This window comes from Neopsephotus bourkii, unplaced genomic scaffold (assembly GCF_033783945.1).
Source record: "Neopsephotus bourkii isolate Nb327-2 ecotype Australia unplaced genomic scaffold, CSIRO-AGI_Nbou_v1 NB_1526, whole genome shotgun sequence".
NCBI classification, from domain to species: Eukaryota; Metazoa; Chordata; class Aves; order Psittaciformes; family Psittacidae; genus Neopsephotus; species Neopsephotus bourkii.
Genome location: NW_026902002.1, coordinates 7420132 through 7438549, shown reverse-complemented (window position 1 = coordinate 7438549; position 18418 = coordinate 7420132). Strand labels below are relative to the sequence as shown.

At 58.3% G+C, this 18418-nt stretch overlaps 3 protein-coding genes across 3 annotated transcripts in view; all 3 read left to right on the top strand.

The window, feature by feature from the left end:
* Positions 1 to 98: 98 nt before the first annotated feature.
* Positions 99 to 6597, top strand: CNPPD1 (cyclin Pas1/PHO80 domain containing 1). Its single transcript, XM_061370236.1, has 8 exons — positions 99 to 260; positions 496 to 598; positions 3099 to 3180; positions 3752 to 3872; positions 3965 to 4093; positions 4201 to 4262; positions 4507 to 4624; positions 5083 to 6597. Exons 1-8 carry the CDS (start codon positions 192 to 194, stop codon positions 5713 to 5715), a joined length of 1317 nt encoding a protein of 438 aa, XP_061226220.1. The 5' UTR covers positions 99 to 191; the 3' UTR covers positions 5716 to 6597.
* Positions 6598 to 7498: 901 nt separating this feature from the next.
* Positions 7499 to 12222, top strand: SLC23A3 (solute carrier family 23 member 3). The gene is made up of 12 exons (XM_061370235.1): positions 7499 to 7727; positions 7985 to 8145; positions 8653 to 8747; positions 9048 to 9121; positions 9433 to 9614; positions 9731 to 9854; positions 10206 to 10353; positions 10431 to 10684; positions 10880 to 10985; positions 11062 to 11229; positions 11430 to 11525; positions 11694 to 12222. Exons 1-12 carry the CDS (start codon positions 7620 to 7622, stop codon positions 12119 to 12121), a joined length of 1944 nt encoding a protein of 647 aa, XP_061226219.1. The 5' UTR covers positions 7499 to 7619; the 3' UTR covers positions 12122 to 12222.
* Positions 12223 to 14027: 1805 nt separating this feature from the next.
* NHEJ1 (non-homologous end joining factor 1) overlaps positions 14028 to 18418 on the top strand; it is a 43652-nt gene continuing 39261 nt past the window's right edge. Inside the window, exons 1-4 of the mRNA XM_061370238.1 lie at positions 14028 to 14078; positions 14675 to 14860; positions 15646 to 15855; positions 17851 to 17989. Of these exons, the coding sequence (XP_061226222.1) occupies positions 14675 to 14860; positions 15646 to 15855; positions 17851 to 17989 (535 nt within the window). The 5' untranslated portion in view covers positions 14028 to 14078. The remainder of the gene's footprint in view (positions 14079 to 14674; positions 14861 to 15645; positions 15856 to 17850; positions 17990 to 18418) is intronic.

Below are 18418 nucleotides of genomic sequence, written 5' to 3'. Positions count from 1 at the left end.
CCCGCTGGGGAGGGACCGGCCGCGCGCCTCCGGGGAGGTGTCGTTAGGCCACGCCCCCCGCACCGGAACAGGAAGTGAGGGCAGAGCTGGGCCGTTTGTGCGGCCTCCGCTCCGGTCACTGGGTGCGGCTTCGCAGGGGACCCGGCACCGCCGGAGGGGACCTGACAGCCCCTGCCCCAGGGTCGGGTGGGATGGAGCTGGACGCGCTGCTGCTGGACGAGGAGGGCACCTTCTCCCTGAGCGGGTTTCAGGAGTTCACGGTGAGTCCCCTCGCTGCCCGGCCCGGCCCGCCCCTAGCCCTGCACCTTCGGGGGTGCTCCCGGAGCACCTTAAACCAGGGCTTTAATCCCTGGCCCTAAAGAGTCCCGTGTGCCCGTTCACCCCGTTCTCTGACTGAGTGCCCGGGGGCCCTGCCGGCCCATTGTACTCCGGAGCCCATAGCCTGGTGTGGGAAGTGGGCAGGGCGTTTTTCACATAACCCTTCTCTGCCCGTAGTTCCTGCCCAGGCACCAGCAGCTGAGCGAGAGAGTGCGGAAGCGGCTCTATTATGGCTGGGATAAAGACTGCAGCCTGGATAATCTCTCCAGCCCTGTGGCAGGTGGGTTGCTGCATGCCCCCATATGGGTATGCTGAGTCAAGGGGATTGGAAGTTACCCAGGGGCTGAGACCAACAAGTCACCCGCTCCCTTCCAGTGCCAAATCCCACCCCTGCCCAGCCTCCCTTTCTCTGTGCAGCACAGTGGGAAGGCTGCCAGAGCCTCGTGGCTCCTGGTGCCTGTTTTATTGCTCTGTCTGGCCCACTCCTGCGTTTTTGGCACCTGCTGGGTGTGCAGAGGGCAGAGGCCTTTAGGTTGCTTATGAATTTCTTGGCAGGGAAGGCTGTGTCCCTGTCCCTGGTGAGAAGTGTTTTGGACAACTTTTTGTACTCTGCAGAATGTGTTTAGCTTCTGGTTGTGATCACCAAGGTGACACATTCTGCTCGGTGTTTGCCTGGATCATGCCCTTTTTTCCTGTTGTTTTGTTTTGGGTTTTTTTCCCCTGTTGATTCAGCAATGTCTGAGGGAGCAGAAGGATGTGGTTGGGTTGAGGAGCTGGTGCAGGTAATGCTGGAGAGGAGTGGTCAAAGGCAAGCAGTGGTTTGGTAGATGGCCTTCACAGTGTGGTCGTGTTAGTGTTCCCATTAGATTAATGCTGGCGAAGCAGTCTGAAGTCACCAAGGGGCTGTTTGTGATGTACCTTGGTGAGCAGCAGGCTGCTGGCTGCATGGTGGCAGGGCAGAGCAGGTGCCTGGGTGCTTCTGGGAGTCACCAGTTCAGACACAGGGAGTGCAAGGGAGGCGAGTGGCTCGTCCTTGGTGCTGGTGTCACACCCAGGTGTAAGCTGGGACTGTTCCCCAGGAACTGGTGTTTGAAGTTCAAAGGGTGCATTCATGGAAGACTGTTGAGAGCTATTAACAATAAAGACTACCTTGCACCCAGGAAATGCCTCCCTCTGTCAGCTGGGGCAAGTGTGACTCACAGAGAGTATCTCCGCAGGCTTATCTGGTCTTACAGCCTTCCTTTGCCATCTACTATCAGTCACTGTCAAAAAACAGAGCCTAGGGTGATGACATCTGTCCTTGTACAGCTGTGCCACTGCTACATGGTGAGCTTATGGCACTGCTCTTCAAACAAGATAGAGGTGCTTGTAGGGAGAGTCCAGAGTAGCAGAAGGAACTGTAAACGGTCTTTGTCACTGGGTATGGTCACAGGAGGTAGCACAGGGCTTTCTGAGGAGGGACACTGAGAAGTGAATTTATTCCTTCTGGAAAGAACGAACCATAACCACCCTTGGTGTGCCATGGCTATGAGACTGGGGACATTCATCAGCTGCTCTGTGTTCTCTCTAGGGCAGGATGTGCTGTCATTTGTTGGATCTGTGGCCTGAAGAAATGGGTTTTACATTAGGGCATAGTCTGGGGGGGCCTCGTGTACTTTCTGTCAGTTAGAGCATTGCTGCTGCCTCTCTGGTGGCTGGTGCAGTGGCACAAGGGTGGCTGAGTAGGGCAGAGAGAGCATCAGCAGTGGAGGCTGGGAGCTGTGTCAGCCTGACTGTGGATCTTAGTAGTGGTGTACTTTGAATTACCTGGAGAGGTCCCTTAGAGTAGCATGGATTTTGAGCTTGGTGGTTGCTGTTGGGCAAATAATTCCAGTGGGACTGCACTCATCCTCTTAATTACTGAAAAGACGTGGAAAAGAGGGATAGGGAGAGAAGAGGTATGATGATGCTTTCCCTGGGAGCTAGAAGTGCAGGGCTGCTGAGACAAGCTCTCTTCTTGACTCTGTCAGACAAGGGCTTGGCAGCAGAATGGAGCTGGAGTTGCCTGTCAAATACTTTTTGCCAAGCACCAGACTAGTGTTGTTTGGGATGTTCCCAGCTGGTCCTATTGCATCGAGAAGTGAGACGGGAGCTGCTGAAGTGATCTGCCAGCGTCCATCAGTCTCTGGCCTTTTCAAGTGTTTGAATGCTGAGGCACACTTGTGAACATGGCAGAAGGCTGAGATGAGCTGCAGTTCCACTGTATTGCTGCTTCCATACCCTGTTCAGTACCTTCAGGCTCCTGCTCACATTGATACATTGTCCATTATCATCTTGAGGGGAGCTGTGGTATGGGAGAATCTGGATCATGCTGACGAGCTCTGAAGGAGGATGCTGGTTGTCAGGGATCAAAGGACTGGGAAGATGTCCTAGATCAGGACCTAGGAAGCCTCTGAAAAGGCTGCCTGTGATCCTGCAGGGTGAGGGGAGGGTGATAGCCTCTGCACTGACTGCCGAGTCAGTCCGAGACTCCCCGTGACACAGTCATGCTGATCTGGCACTGCTGCTGGGCTTTGGACACTCACATCCTCTTCCTGCTTTGATCTGGCTCTACTGCCCATTTGTTTGCTCCTCCATCATCCCTGCCTTCTGATGAGGCCTATCCTACCTTCATAGTTGAATTTAAACTTGAGGGGCTGAACAAACCCTAAGACTCAACAGGCATATGAGGTGAAGGGGAAGGGTGTGAGTGAACTGTCTCATATGGGTCTAAAACCCTTTTGTTTCATTTTCTGTCCTAGATATTGCTGTGGAGTTGCTGCAGAAAGTGGCTCCCAGCCCTATCCGCAGACTCCAGAAGAAATACGTGTCTCATGTATCTCGGTAAGAAGCAAAACCTGTCCCTTCCTGTCCCATGTCAGAACTGGGTGCTCTGGTCTCACCTGGTCCCCCTGGGCCAGCATTGACTTGTGCTTAAGCCTGATGGGTGTCAGAGAAGCTGGGGGCAGGTGGCAAGGACAGCAGGCACAGTGGCTTCCTAACACAGCCAGGCCTGCTTCAGGTTGCTCCTGTTCTCTGGGGTGTGCTCTTGTTACTGGGAGTGTGTACTGTCCAGATCTGTAGCTCGCTGGGTAGCCAGGTCTGAGCCCCGTGTCTGCTCTGGGCAGCCAAGCCCTCGTAGCATACCTGGCTGCAGGCAGGGCTGCTCAGTTTGGAGCTTCCTGTGCCCGGGAAGAGGAGCCAGGGCTTTTTGTTTTCCACCCTGCATCCCCATCCCATGCTGCAGCTCAGGACAGTCAGCATGAAGCTGGCGAGGCTGGGATGTATCTAGCTGTATATTTACTAAACCTCTCTACTACCTACATGGGGAGGGAGGAGCCAAGTTGTGCTATGGTGGCTGGGATGTTTGTAGCACATGGATAACCTTTGGGTTGTTTCTTGCCCTGTGGCACAGGGAAGCTTGCATCTCTCCCTGCTCCATGATGCTGGCACTGGTTTACATTGAGAGACTCCGGCACCGGAACCCCGAATACCTTCAGCAGATCTCATCTTCAGACCTCTTTCTGATCTCCATGGTGAGTGGTGTGGGCTGGGGTGTAACTGTGTTGAAGGGAAGCCAGGAAGAGTACAGGACGGACTAAGATGCTATCCTTTGTGCTGCTTTTAGATGGTTGCCAGTAAGTACCTGTATGATGAGGGTGAGGAGGAGGAGGTGTTCAACGACGAGTGGGGAGCAGCAGGGAAGGTGGATGTCCAGACCATAAACACACTGGAGATGAACTTCCTGAGTGCCATTGTAAGTGGGCTCTCACTGTGGCTGGCAATGTACTCCGTTGAAGGAATAGGATGTGTCTGGGTGCTGGATGGCCTGACTGCCCTGACCATTCTCTGCTATCCCCACAGGACTGGAGTCTCTACACAGATCCCCGGGAGCTGTTTGAAGTGCTGAGTTGGCTGGAAGGACGGTAGGTGTAGGGGGGTGAAGGTGAGTCTTTCATATACCTTGCAGCCCTGGCTCTGCCCCTGCTCAGAGCTGGCCTTGCTGCAGTGAAGTAAGAGGTTGGGGTATCTGTGAGCCTTTGCTAGGCTTTGCAGCTCCCTTCTGCAGACCCTGAGCAGGGTCTTCTCCAAGCCTGCCTGGCCTGATGCTTCTTTGCTGGTGAAGGTCTGTGCCACATCCACCATTCCCTTTTTCTTTGTTTCCTGCAGTGTGGCAGAAAAGCAGGGCATGTGGCGTGGCTGGTTCACATACACTGATCTGTGTGTTCTCATGGAGCAGTCCATGTGGCAGCATGTACTGGGCCAGTTCTACCAGCAAGTGGTGAAGGTAAGAACATGAAACAGCAGCTACGTGCAAGAACATGGGACCCATGGGTTTGGAGCAGAACCCTCTTTCACACTGGGAGCAGCAGCTTGGTTTATTCCGTGTTGAAAAGGGAAGCTGTCAGAAGCCAGAAGATTCTGATTTGCAGCTGTGCTGTCTGAGGCACTGGAGCCTGGTGCTGGGTTAGCCCGTGTTCTGTGATGGACTGCAGCGCCACAAGTCATGGTGCAAGGTCATAGTGAGAACTAGGTGCTGACTGGGGATTTAAACATGAACTGTTAGGATTTTAGGGGGAGTGCTGTGGTTTGTGGTATTTAAGCCTTACTTTGAACAGGCTGTGAGCCACCTGCTGTTACCAGCATCCAGCACTGGTGGTGCTGTTTGCCGTCACAGCTGCTCTGGGTCACAGGGGGCTCTGGGTGCTGCTGCAGGGTCTGGTCTAACCATTGGCTTCTCTGCAGCTGGCCTGCCTCCTGGGCGTGGTGTACCTGACTGGATTTGCTGCTGTCTTTGCCTCTGTCACCATGGTGCACCGGTCCATATGCGTGAGGAACATCGGCCCTGCAGCTCCCCAGCCTGCGCTCTTTCCCGAGGAGAGCAGCTGCCAGGTAGATGCCCAGCCAGCCCCAGCCCCTGACCAGCCCCAGCCCGAGTTGCCTGACGTCTCTCCAGCTAGCAGCACCCACTGCCCAGGGCAGAATAAGACAGCCAAGGAGCCGCGTCGAGTGGGGGTCACAGCGACTGCGCTCTACCTGTGGGGCAGCGTGATGACAGCTCTGTCCTACCCAAAGGCACCTGATCTAGCCCAACACAGGAGCCCTCTGCAAGGCCCCTTCCAGAGAGTACCCACTGCCTGTGAGAGATTGAACCGTACCACCTCTGTTGCAGGCCCAAGCCAACCTGGCCCCTTTGGACTTGCCACACTCCCAGTTCCTCCAGCGCTCCATTGCCACACCTGCTCAGCCAGCACGGGCCCCACGTGGGATGAAGCCCCCATCCGCAAGGACTGGCTGGACCGCCTAGGACTGAGGCAGTGCTCCTTGCACACTGCCATGGATCTCAGTAGAATCAAGAACTTCATTTTTCCCAGCTAGGAGCATGGGCCAGCAGCCCCTTTCCCCTTCCTTCCTAGTGTGGCACAACTCACTTCTTTGCACTTTGGGACCCCTGATCCCTGGGACTGCATGGGGCTGAAGGCCCCTGCGTTACTTCCAAACCAGCATTTGTGTGTTCTCCTCCCAGGGCAGAGGTGTCCTTCACTTTGGGGGCTGCTGGGACATGTTGGGGCAGAGTTGGTTTGCTGTTGGGGTGCTAGGGTGGGGGAACCTATAAGTTGGAGGTTAGAAATGGTTGCCCTTGAGCTGGGGTGCTAGAGCAAGGGAGGTTATTGTACCTTTTTCTAGAGCCAGTGGGTGGCCCTTGGTGCTGGGCAGAGGTGGCGTGTGGGATGTAGGATGCTGGGGCTGTGTGTGCTGGGTGGAGGGGCTGAGGCAGTGACCCTAGGGGGCAGGGTGACCCTAGGGGGCAGGGTGCCCCAGGAGGAGGTAGGATACCTGGGTTGGGGGAGAGGAGGTTGAAGGAGGAGGGGGTGAGTGGCCCAAGCAGGCTAGCCACAGCAGCAATTGCCCCTGGGGTCTGCCAGGCCACTTAGGAGGTGCAAGGGTCACATCAAGAGGGGACTGTGATGTGGCTGTGCCCTTCTGGGCTTGGAGGTAGTGGGGTGCAGTTAAGGCTGATCTTATCCTGCTTGTGTTGGGTGTTTTGAAAGTGGGGTGCTGTGTGACCCCATCCCAAACCTCAGCTCTCAAGTGGCTGTAAGCAAACAGTGCCTGACTGCTCCTCGGGGTGGGGGGAAGGTACCTTGTCTTGCTGACCAGCCCAGCTCAGTTTGCCCCTTCTTTTTACTGTGGATTTTACACTGTTTTTCACTCTTTTGTAGATGCAAATCTCTTCCAATAAAAGTAGTTCTTGCTGTGTGTGTTCCTATCCTAGTGAGCCACTCTGTGCTGGCAGCATGCAGTGAGGGGCTGTGCTTGCTCCCTGAGCTGGTGTGCAGGGCAAGATCCTACATGCTGCCAGTGCGCCCAGGAGTGCTGTGAGCATGTCCCACAGAGCTTGAGAGGGACCAGGCTCTTTGGTGACAGGGGGGGGCATTAGGTCTGATGCCTAGGGAAGGCAGGGGCAGTGGGGGAGATGAGGTTCCCCATGCTTGGGAATGTGGGGAATGTGTGGTCTCCACTGCTCTTTGCTCTCCAAAGTCTGCCCAGTTAATGAGTGAGCCCCAAACAACAAGGGCTTGGCAGGGTCACTGTTGTGGTTGCTGGCACCGCCACTGCTGCCCTGTGACAAAAACATGAGCGTCCTTCCTGCCTGTGCTCCCTTGGGAGCCCTCCCAGCCAAGCAGGCAGCGCTTGTCCCTGGCAGACTTGTCCAGTGTCAATATTCAGGGACCTTCTCCTAGGAGAAAGGGGGATGTGGTAGATCCATCCTCCTGGGATGGGCATCGTGCCTACAGAGGGAAACGGCAGGACCTGATGGGAGCTTTTAATAGGCTCTGCTGTGTCTGATGGTGGGGAAGGACTGGACCATGAGGACAGAGGGATGCTATGCTTTGGAGGAACAAGCACAGTCAGAGCATCCTGGAGCTGGAAGATGCTTCTGGTAGGGATGCTCCAAGCACATGAGGGAAGAGGTGGTTGTTCCGTGGCCCAGTCAGTCCCTGCTCTGTGCACCACAAAAGGCAGGGATGAGACTTAGGCTGTGGGCAGTTGGTACTGTCTGGTGTCCTGGCTCTTGCGGTGACAACCCAGGGTGACACTTGCATTCCTAGCTGCAAGGGCAGGTTACTCACCAACTCAAGTTAATGGCTAACCCTGAGGCAGTTCCTGTAGAAGGTGGAAGTTCAGCCCCATGATGCTTGTGAGGATCCCTTGGGGGTTGGGACCCTGCCCACCCCTTCTGCACTGCAAGCCAGGAACAGAGCTGGGGAGGCAGGAGCATGAATGGTGGCCACCGCAGAGTGCCTGGTGCCAGGAGCCCTGTGCTTGCATCCTGCTCCCTGCAGAAGATGTGGTCTTGGATGCTGAGCTGTTGCTTAGCCCTTCAGGTAAGAGAGGACAGTGGTGAGCAGCCAGAGAGGGGGGAATGGGGAAAGGGCTGAGATCCCTATAGGAGTCAGGGCAGGGGTTGCGTCCTGCCAGGCAAAGAGTGAGTGGGGCTCTGGCCAGGGTGTGCAGACAGGACAGTGGTGAATGTTGGCGGGGGGGTGTTGGTGAGTGTGCATTCAGCTGGGGGGACAAGAATGGGGGCTGCAGCTCTGGGGGCTGCAGCAAGCTGGGACCACCCCCTCTCTTCTCTGCACAGCACCTGGCTGTGCAGGCCTCCTTGCTCTGCATCTTCCACCTCCTCTTGCTGCCCACCCTGCCCGAGGAGCCACCCCACAGCCAGGCCACCAGTGAGCTGCTGGCACGCAGCCTCTTCGCCTGCGGTATCTCCACAGTGCTGCAGACCACCCTGGGAAGCCGGTGAGAAAGGGGGACAAAGCAGTTGGAGCTGTTGCTGGGAGAAGGGTGATGCCATGGCAGGGCATGTCTCTGCCCCCCTGCTAGGCTGTGGGAAGACAGGCTTTGCGGGAGGTGGGAAGGGGCACCAGGACAACCGCTTGTCCTGCATCCCTGCACAGATATCCCTCTCCCTGCCATCACTGCATCCTCCTGTCACACAACCCCCTAGGAAAACTGCTGTGCTTTTCCTCCAGCTCCTTGCTGATGTGCTCCAGCACCACACACAGCTCCTCCTGACTGTCCCCTGCCTGTGCTGCCCATGGTTCGCAGAGGCTTGCTGTGTGCTTTGGCAAATCCCCCGACCTCTGCTTGGGCTGTGCTAAGGGCACATTTGGGATATGGGATGACCTGCCACTTAGGGTTCTCGTCTCCTACCCTTCCCATCCCTCACTCCTATGGCAGGCAGGGCTTTGGAATAGCCATGTCCCCTCTTTCCTCTCTAATGTGCCCTTGCTGTCCCCTTCCCAGGCTGCCACTGGTTCATATCCCATCCTTCGAGTACCTGGTCCCTGCCATGGTGCTGAGCTCCCACCTGTCTCCTGGTGCCAGCATGGACAGGAATGGTGAGCACAGCCCTGGAGCCTTCTTCCCACAGGACCCAGGCCATGCTGGTGCCAGGGCATGTGCCCAGCACATGGGGTGGGGATGAGTAGCAAAGGGCCCTGCCTCCTGGCTCCTCTGGTGATGGTGCACAGCACCCTACTCACCCCTGAGTGCATCTGGTTGCCACCCTAGGGTCAGGGCTTATAGGGATGGGGATGCTGACCCTTCTCTGGCCGGCAGCCCCCACGCTGTGTGCTCTTGGACCTGGCTCCAGAAGCCCAGTGTCCATGTGCATCACATCATGCAAAACTCCCTTACAGGCACAGCTGTGGCCAGTGCATGCCGTGCACCACATTGCACTGTTGCAGGGAACTGGGCTGCCCCACTGCGAGAGGTGGGTGCTCCTGCACTGGGCTGGGAGTCCCTGTCCTGCTCCACCCATGCCCCAGGTGTTACCTGCATCCCTGAACCCCCAGCCCCTTTCCCAGCCCTCCTGGGGATTGCCATGAACAGTGGGGACACAAGGGGATGTGCAAAGGCAGTGGGGTTCATGGTTATGTGGGTGCATGTGTTCCTTTGGGCCTGGGGTGAGCAGAGCACAGGGAAGAAGTGACGCTACTGGGGTAGTGGGAGTGTGTTCAAGGGAAAGCATTGGTCTGCTCTCCATGCATCCTGCTGTATGGACCCCATCATTTCCTCCCACAGGTCTCTGGAGCTGTGCTGGTCTCTGGGCTGGTTCAGCTAGTGCTGGGAGTGTCTGGTGTGTGTGGGTGGGCAGCCCAGCACTGTGGTCCCATGGTCCTGGCTCCCAGTCTCTCCATCATCGGGCTGTCTGCTTATAAGGAGGCTGCTTTCTTCTGCTCCACTAACTGGATGGTAGCTCTGCTGTACGTGGGCTTCCCTTCACCATGGAGATGGGAATGGGGCATCCTCATGCTGCACAGCGCATGTTTGGGACCCCATCACCGCGATGCTGCATGGTGACCCGTTCTCCCTCTCCTAGGCTCATGCTTCTTACTGTCACCTTCTCCCAGCACCTGGGGTCTTGCCGTCTGCCCTTCTGTGCCTGGCCCCAGGCTTGGAGGGGCTCCATGGAACCATCTGTGCCCACCCTGCGCACATTCTCGGTACCAAAACTTATATGCCCCACTCCCTCCGCTTCACCCCGTTTTCTCTCTAAGCCTGGTTCTTCGGTGTGGGGTTGGGGTTAGGGTTAGGGTTAGTTGGAGCAGAGGTGAGAGCAGAGGCAGCGGTGAGGAGTCCTGGTGTAACTCTCAGGGTCTGGGTGCTGCTGGGGAAGCATAGAGGACCTCTGCTCAAGGGTATAGGAGCAGCAGAGCCTGGGATGCTCCCTGCAGGGATAAGGGGAGATATAGCATGGGTCTTTGGGAGAGGTGACAGGATGAGGACCTGTTTGGGGCACAGCAGATGGATGGGGAGGAGGGTGCTCTGCTGAGTGTCCCCTTGCTGCCTTGCAGGTACTACTCCCATTTGCTGGTGCCTGCATCCTCTGTGCTATCCTCAGCCATCTCCACATCCCCTGGGAATCGCTTGACCTGGCCATGGCCCGGCTGTCCTGGGCCAACACCACCTTCCATGTCCCTTGGGTCCGCATCCCCTACGCAGGTGGGGGCCAGCAAGGCTGCATGCAGCCATCACCCTTCAGCCAGGGCCTCTATCACCAGTTCTTTCTCCTGCTGCAGGCGAATGGGGGTGGCCGCTGCTCACCCCCCGGGCGCTGGCAGTGGGCATCGCCATGGCCATGGGCTGCAGCATGAACTCGGTGGGCTGCTACGTGCTGTGTGGGCGGCTGCTGAGAGCCCCCTGGCTGCCCCCTGACACATGCAACCGGGGGCTCTGCACGGAGGGGCTGGGCAGCCTCCTGGCAGGGCTGCTGGGTGCCCCGGGGGGCACTGCCGCCAGTATTGCCAACGCCTGCGCTGCTGGCCTCACCCAGGTATGGCTGGGGTTGGGAGGAGGGTCGGCAAGGGATGGAGAGGCAACGGAGCAGGAGGGGTGGGTGACCTGCAGCACCTAGGCTGTCACTAGATCATCGCTGGGAAAGGCAGGTCTGTATGGCAGGATGGGAGGGGGGGCATGGCAGAGTGGGGAGCGATGCTCCCTGTCCTCACTTTCCTGTCCCTTCTACCAGACTGGCTCTCGCCTCTCAGTGCAAGTGAGCGCACTGGCGTGTGTGGTGCTGGGCATGTCCCCAAGGCTGGTGGGGCTCCTCACCCGCATCCCGCTGGCTGTTCACGGTGGGTACCCTGCCATTCCCCTGCACTCTGGTGCCTGCAGCCTGCCTGGCACTGCCTGACTCCTGCCCCCCTGCAGGAGGGGTACTCTGCATCACCTATGCCGTAGCCGTGGGCACAGGGATCTCCTACTTCCAGTATGCAGACATTGACTCGGGCAGGAACATCTTCATCGTTGGCTTTGCCATGTTCATGGCCCTCCTGGTGCCGCGGTGGTTTGGCACGGCTCTGGCTCACCTGGCCACAGGTAGCAGGGACATTCCCCAAGGAAGGCACAGCCTCAGGCCCTGTGGCAGGGTGACCACGCTTCTCCAATGTCCTGGGAGGCTGGGTCAGCTCACACAGCAGGCAGATCCCTCTCCAACTCCTGAATCTGCCATGGCAGCTCCTGGTCCTTTCCCTCTTGGACTGGGATGTCCTGGGTGATTCTGGCACCATCTCTTGCAGGCTGGGTGCCGTTGGACCTCCTCTTCCTTTCCCTGCTCATGGCACCTGTGGTCTTAACTGGCTCCTTGTCATTTCTATTGGAGAACACAGTCTCAGGTGAGGGGCTGCTCTAGGTACTCTGTGTAAGCCCCTGCTCTGAGGGCTGCATCTGCCCATGGGACTGCCTGCAGGCAGCCCTGCTGTGGGTCCCAGAGCTGGTGTAGGCTGGAACAGTGCAGCTGGAGGAAGGGGCTCCCATCACACTGCTCACCTCTGTGCTTGCAGGAACCTTGGAAGAGCGAGGGCTGCTCTTTGAGCTGGGGCCATGGAGAGCTGGGCTAGGTGACCGCCATGCCCATGGAGAGAGAGGGAAAGCCAGCCAGGCACATGGGCTTCCACCTGGGCTGAGCAGGCTGCTGCCATCCTCCTGCAAAGCCTTCCCCTGCTGCTTCCTTTGCCCAAGGAGCGAGGAAGAGGAGGAGAAGGAGGACAAGGAGGAGGGCAGCTGTGCCACTGAGGAGGGCACCACTGCCCCTGAAGAAGGGACGCACCTGCTCCCCAAACCTGGCTCAGGGGAGCCACAGCCACCCAGGAGGACGAGTGAGACGGCTATGGCTGCATGGACACAGTGGCCTGACCCTGCAGAGTGCGGATACCTCATGGTAGACCAACGTTGTGCCCCAAAGACAGCTTGCGAGCCACTTTGCTCCTAGTTTCTGAAGCCCACATGGACTGAAGGGACTTGTGCTCCCACACTCCCAGCACAAACCCCATTTCCTTGCTTGGGAGTGAGGTATAAAAACCTTCAACCAACTTTGCTCTCTTGAGGGATTTCCTTTCTAGCCAGGATTTGCCTGTGAGATACCAGCCCTCCCTCCCCTGGTAGCCTGAGGACTGCAACCACAGAGGCCACAGCCATCTGGTGCCACTGCAGCTGGGGATGTGGGTGCCATCAGCCTGTGGACATGGCTGGGAAAGGGCTCAAGGGCTCAGTGCTTTGACCATCCCCAAAGGGCTCTGCTCACCTCTGGCACCATGTTCAGGAAGGGCTGGCGCTCCATCTCCTCCCTGCTGTGTCCCAGCTGCGCCCATGGCCCCTTGATGCCCATGGCACTAGGTCTATACTAACACCCTGGTACACCAGCATGCTGCAGGCTGGGGGTGCAGCTCAGGTCAGCTCTCCAAAGCAGTAAACCCCTTTTCACCTGCAGTGGGTTGATCCCAGCAGCACTCACCATTTAACTGCCAGCACTGGATTTCTCTAGGGAAAAAACCAACAACATTGAAATGTTGCCTGTGACCCCCGTTATTAAGTTCAGTTCCTGGATTGTTTCCCACCACTGGCTGGTTACACCGACTACAGCAGAGCCTGCACCAGCCCTGCTCACTGCTGCAGCCTTTATTGCGGATCAGAGTCCACGGGTACTCCCCACACTGCCACCACCAGTCTGGACCAGCCTGCAAACGCACAACAGTGGGGCAGGAATGGCCAGGGTTTTGCAGCCTTTGGGTGATGCAAGCTCGCCCTAGGTGCAAGCTCAGAGGAAGGATAAATTTGGGCTGGGGGGATGGTGGAGCTTATGGGAGCGTCCTACCTGGGCCCTGCACCCGTCTGGCCCTGCACTCCGTGCATGACGCGGTCCAGCACTGTGCTTGGATCCTGTACCCCAAACCCTCCTGCACCCTCATCTGTCCAGGCAACCCCATCCATCCTGCACCCTGCCTGGGTTGTGCACCCTATGGCCCCTGTCTGCTCCCACACACCCTAACAACCCTTCCGGATGCAAGTGTTGCGGGATGACACTCCCCCGTCCCGGTCCCGCCCCGAGGGCGGTGGCAGCCTGCACGGGAGGGAGAGGTTTGAACGCAGGGCATTGACAGGGTGCAAATGGGGGGAGCTCGGGGGCTGTGCATGGGTGCAGGGTGGTTGGCCTCAGTGCATGGGGTGCAGGTGGGGGATCAGAGTCAGTGCATGAGTGCTGGGGGGTGTCAGTGCCCGGGGTAGGGATGGGGCTGTGATGAGCTTGGCGGGGCTGGGTGTACACCGTGTTCACGGCCGCTGCCAGGCTGTCACAGTGCTGCTCTGCGGTGTCCTCTGAACCCAGTCCCTGGGCATGGAGGCAGAGGCACCTGCAGCCCCAGCTATGTGGGGCTCGCTGGGGTGCAGCGAAGTCCCAGCAGAAGCGTGGGAGAGCTGCGGCATGGGTGCATGCCCTGTGCCGTGCCTGCGCGGGCACCCTGGGGCTGCTTGAGGAATAAACCCGGGGCCAAGGGAGCGGACCCCTGGGTGCTGCTGCCTCTCCCGCAGTCCCTTGTACCAGGATGTTTCGTAACAGCAGCAAGCGCAAAACAAGCCGTGAGGCGTTTCAGTCCCCAGCGCTTTGCGCAGGGTCTCGGCCATGGCACCTGCTGTGATAACTGGAGATGCCCAAGCCGTGCCAGCTCAGGTCCCGTCCCTGTGAGCTGCCGGGGGAGCAGGAGCGCTTGCTCCCTGGGCTCTGAGGAAGCGAGAGCCGTTCCCCGCCGGTGACCCGCAGCGTGCACATCCCATCCCAGCGCGCCCCGCGGCAGAGAGCAGCATGCTGGGAGCTGCAGTCCCGCACTCGCCCCCGGCCGCTGCAAGCCCGTCACCCAGGCAGCCTCTGGCCCACCTGCTCCTCTTGCCCCCGGGTAACTCCGCGGCTCACCAGTGCTGCGGGCTCGCTGGGATCACTGGGTGCCCCAGTGCTTGAGCCCGTCACAGGGAGGAGCGGGAAGCGGCGGTGCTCGCGGGCAGCGTGCGCTGCTGCCGGCACTCTGCCGGTACTGATGCAGGCAGGGTACGGTGCGTGGCTCACGTGGAGCACGGGGATGGGATGCCCAAGCACGAGGGGGACTGCAGCATCCCCCTGCCCATCTCAGTGCAAGCTTAAATGTTAATTTGGATGTAGAGATCTTGCCGTATTAATGGTAGCAAGCACTGGAAAATGCCGGGGAGCCAGCAAGTACATTGCTGTGTGTCTGCTGGTGTGTTTGGGATGCTTATTGTGAGCTGGGGTAGAAACTGCCCTGCGCAGAGCTCCCCAAAATGCCTGTCTCAGCAAAGCGGCATGCCTGTGCAGGGATGTGTGTGGCTGGAGCTGGCTGAGCACCCTCACCTCTGGGCTGCAAAGTGGGGCTGGCATCATGAATGGGTGGGCAGGGACCAAGGGTCTGTGTGAAGCCACCCCAAGGCCTGGGGTCTTCCTGGGTTTGGATGAGGCAGAGACATGATTGCTCTTTTGCAGATGGAGGGCTCCAAGGAGCTGGAGAGCAGCCTCCTGACACAGCCCTGGGCTTCCGTTTGCCTTAGCGAGTCCACTTTTATTGCCAAAGTGTGCTTCAGGGATACTGGCTACATCCTGCTCATCTCTGACCTCAGCAGCGTCTGGTACGAGAGTGCAGATGCCGAGGCTGTGGGACAGAGGTCCAAGGTGAGTGTCTGGAAAATCCAGGGACTTCCTTTTCTCCTTGTAGCAGCTGACATCCTAGCACAGACTGCTTGGTGACACAAAGACAATTGGATCTGACAGGGCTCAGGTGCAAACACCTGGCTTGGGAAGTCCCTGAGCAGCTCTGCCCAAGCACTGCTACCCTGGATGGCCAAGCACCCTCCTCCTGGGAGAGTGGGCCAGGCTCTTTAAGATGCCCAGGGCAACTAGATGTTTGCTGGGGCTGCATGCTGAGGCTGGCACACTTGTTTCCTCTGTGGGCTGGATGGACAGCTGGTTTCCCCAGGATCAGTGCTAAAGGAGAGCTTGAAAAAAGGCTGCCTTTCCACAAGGGATGGGGAGACTCCTGCTCACATTCAGAGGAGGCAGAGACTCCCATGGGATGCCCTCTTAGCACAGCCCCCAAAACACATGGGGCCATGCCTCATCCCTCACCCCAACCCGTGTCCCCCCATGCCTAGGTCACCCCTGTCTGCCATGGCCCTCTGCCCACAAGGCACTGTGCTGAGCAGCTGCTGGCAGGAGCGGTGGGCATGCAGGGTCAGCCATCTCCTAGCACTGGCAGGTTAGCTGAGCTGTGGCAACCCTCAGCCAGCCTGGGACACTCGTAGTGGCATGCAAGGCAGATAGATGCACTAGTGGAGACTTTTGTAACACTGGGACATGCAGAAGTAGCTTGGCTCCTTCTGTGCTGGAGTTTCTGCTGCTTGTTTCCCAGCGCCGAGCTGCCAGGGCATTGCTGTACCCCTGAACTTCCCTTTCCCCAGGAGCTGAACAAGCGGCTGACAGTCCAGGTGTCCTCCTTCCTACACCACTTACGCAAACTGATGGGCCCCTTGCTGGCAGGGCAGCCGGATGCCACCACCTCCTTCTCCTGCCGCCGCACTGCCAGCGGGCTCAGCCTGCACGTGAAGAGCGAGCTCTCAGGACTGCCCTTCTACTGGGACTTCCGCTGCTGCCCTGCTCCTGTGGAGATGGTGAGCGAAGCTGCGGAGAGTCTGGGGAGGGGGATGGCCAAAATCAAGGGTTGTCTCCTAATGCTTGGAAGCTTTTGGGTGGTCTCGGGCTGTGCTGGTGGCTGTAGGGTGCCTGGCTCTGCCTGCTGCCCCTCACACAGAATCACAGAACAGTTTGGGTTGGAAAGGACCTTAAGGTCATCCAGTTCCAACCCCCCTGCCCTGGGCAGGGACACCTCACACTAGACCACGTTGCCCAAGGCTCTGTCCAGCCTGGCCTTGGACACTGCCAGGGATGGAGTATTTACCACTTCCTTCAGCACCCTTCCTTCCAGTGCCCCACCACTCTTACAGTAAAGAATTGCTTCCTTATATCTAACCTAAATCTCTTCTGTTTAAGTTTAAACCCATTGCACCTTGTCCTATCACTACAGTCCCTAATGGAGAGTCACTCTCCAGCATCCTTGTAGGCCCCCTTCTCTTCTCCAGGCAGAACAGCCCCAACTTTCTCAGCTATTTTCCTGTGGGAGGTGCTCAAGCCTTCTTATCATCCTCGTGGCCCCCCTCTGGACTTGCTCCATGTTCTTCTTATACAGTTCCATGTCCTTCCTACAGTTCACTGCCCTATTTCTTCAGACTGAGGCTTTGGCACCTTGGTTTGGTGCCTTGCAGTGAGTTAGGGATGGCCCAGCATGTGCTGGTACCCCGGCAGCAGGGAGTTGTCCAGTTTGTGATGAGACCCTGTCAGCACTCCGCACAGCAGAATGATGCTGTTCTCCTTTGGTGCATGCCATGAAGTGGGGCACAGAGCAGTGGATACCCCCAAAGGACCCGCAGGGGCTCCATCACAACTGCGGGAATGAAAGTGGCGTCTTCCCGTCTTTTAAGAGGCTGCTCTTACCACGGGATAGCCCAACACTGCGTTTCGGGGGGGCAGCCCCTGCAGACCCATCACAAGCTGCATTTGTGACCCGCGGCGGACCCCCTGGCAGGCGGACCGGGGATGCACGGCCCCCCCCCGCCCGCCCGGGTCCCTCCTGGTCCCCGGCCCTGCGGCCCTGCGCGCACAAGAGGGCGCCCGGTACCCGCTAACCGCTCAGCGGGAGCCGCCGGTGGCAGCAGCCCTGCGGCTCCGCTGCCGACGGGGAGCAGCGCCCTCCATCCCTGGCACCCGCTCCCAGCGGGTCCTGGTGCGGGTCCTGCCCTTTCTCCCCCGGAATGCTGTGCTTGGGCATCACGGGGAGGAGCGCTGGGCTCCCCACCCGCCCTGGGGGTATCTGTCCTCACTTTCAACGTTGAAATGGGGAGCAAATAAACCCAAGGTCCTGGCTTGGCCTGACTTGCTGTCCCTCCCTGGGCAAGAAGCATGGAGGCTGAGCTGAAAAGTGCAAAGCCTGAGCACTCAGTTGGTAGCTGCTCCACTCCTTTTGCTTGGAAATGTGAAGGATGTCTGCAAGAAATGGGAATCAGTTGGATGTTGAGTGTGGCTGTTGTGGATGTGGGAATGAAGAACAACTCTGCCTCGCTAAGATCGGCTCAGCAGCTAGCCAGTGGCTCCAGGCCGGCACAAAGCCCTCCTGGCAAAATGCTGCTTGCCTGCCCTGTCCCAGCTCTGCAGCCAGTGGTCTCCTCTGAGTGCTTGAGTGCATGATGGTTGTCACCTCTGCAGCTCATCCCTGGGGCACATGGCAGGATCTGTGCTCCCTCCTGCACCCCAAATGGCAGGTGGAGCATTGCCTATCCTTGCACACTGTCCCACTCAGGGTATCCCACCCAGTCTTTCACCTGCTGCAGTTCTCAGCTGTGAAAGGATGGGGCTGGGATGGAGGGATGTGTCCTGTAGCATCTGGCCTCCCTTCTCCCAGCTCATGTTTTTTGATCGCTTCCCACTGGATTTGGTTGACACATGGAGTATCTTGGGGAGCTCTGTGTGAGCTGGGGTGCAGCTCTTGCTATGGCCTTCCTGCCTGCCCTGCTCCCATGGGGCTTTCCTAAAGTGTCCTTCCTCCATCCTAGGTGTCCCGCCACCTCGTCAGGCCCTTGATTCAGATGAGCCTGGTGCTGCAGTCCCAGGTGCAAAAGCTGACCTCCCTGCTGCTTCAGAAGGATGCTGAGATTGAAGACTACAGGGAGAGTGGGGCCACTCTCAGCAGAGGTGAGAAGGGATGCCTAGGGCCAAGAGAGGAGCAAGCAGGGAGTGAGTTTCCTCTTTAGCATGGGGCTGGCATGCTCTGCTCTCTCTGGCTATTACCCAGCCAGGCTTGTTTCATGTTCAGCTGTGCTGGCAGCAAGATGGTAGCCAGGAGGTTAGGGAGCAGCCCCTGGGGAGGAATGGCCCTTGACCGGGAGCTGGAGGAGCTGGGGAGTCGCCAAGGGGCTCTCCACTTCACCTGGCTGTTCCCCAGGAGTCGGTGGGGATGCCAGCGGGGGCTGGCCCTGCAGCACTGTCAGGCTCCCTTCCCAAGCACGGTAGCTCCCGAGTGCTTGGAGAGCAACCAGGGGCTCACAGCTCTCCCTGCCATGGCAACCACAGCCATGTGTGTGGCCCCCCTTCAGCGCCCAGCTTACCTCACCACCAGCTGGG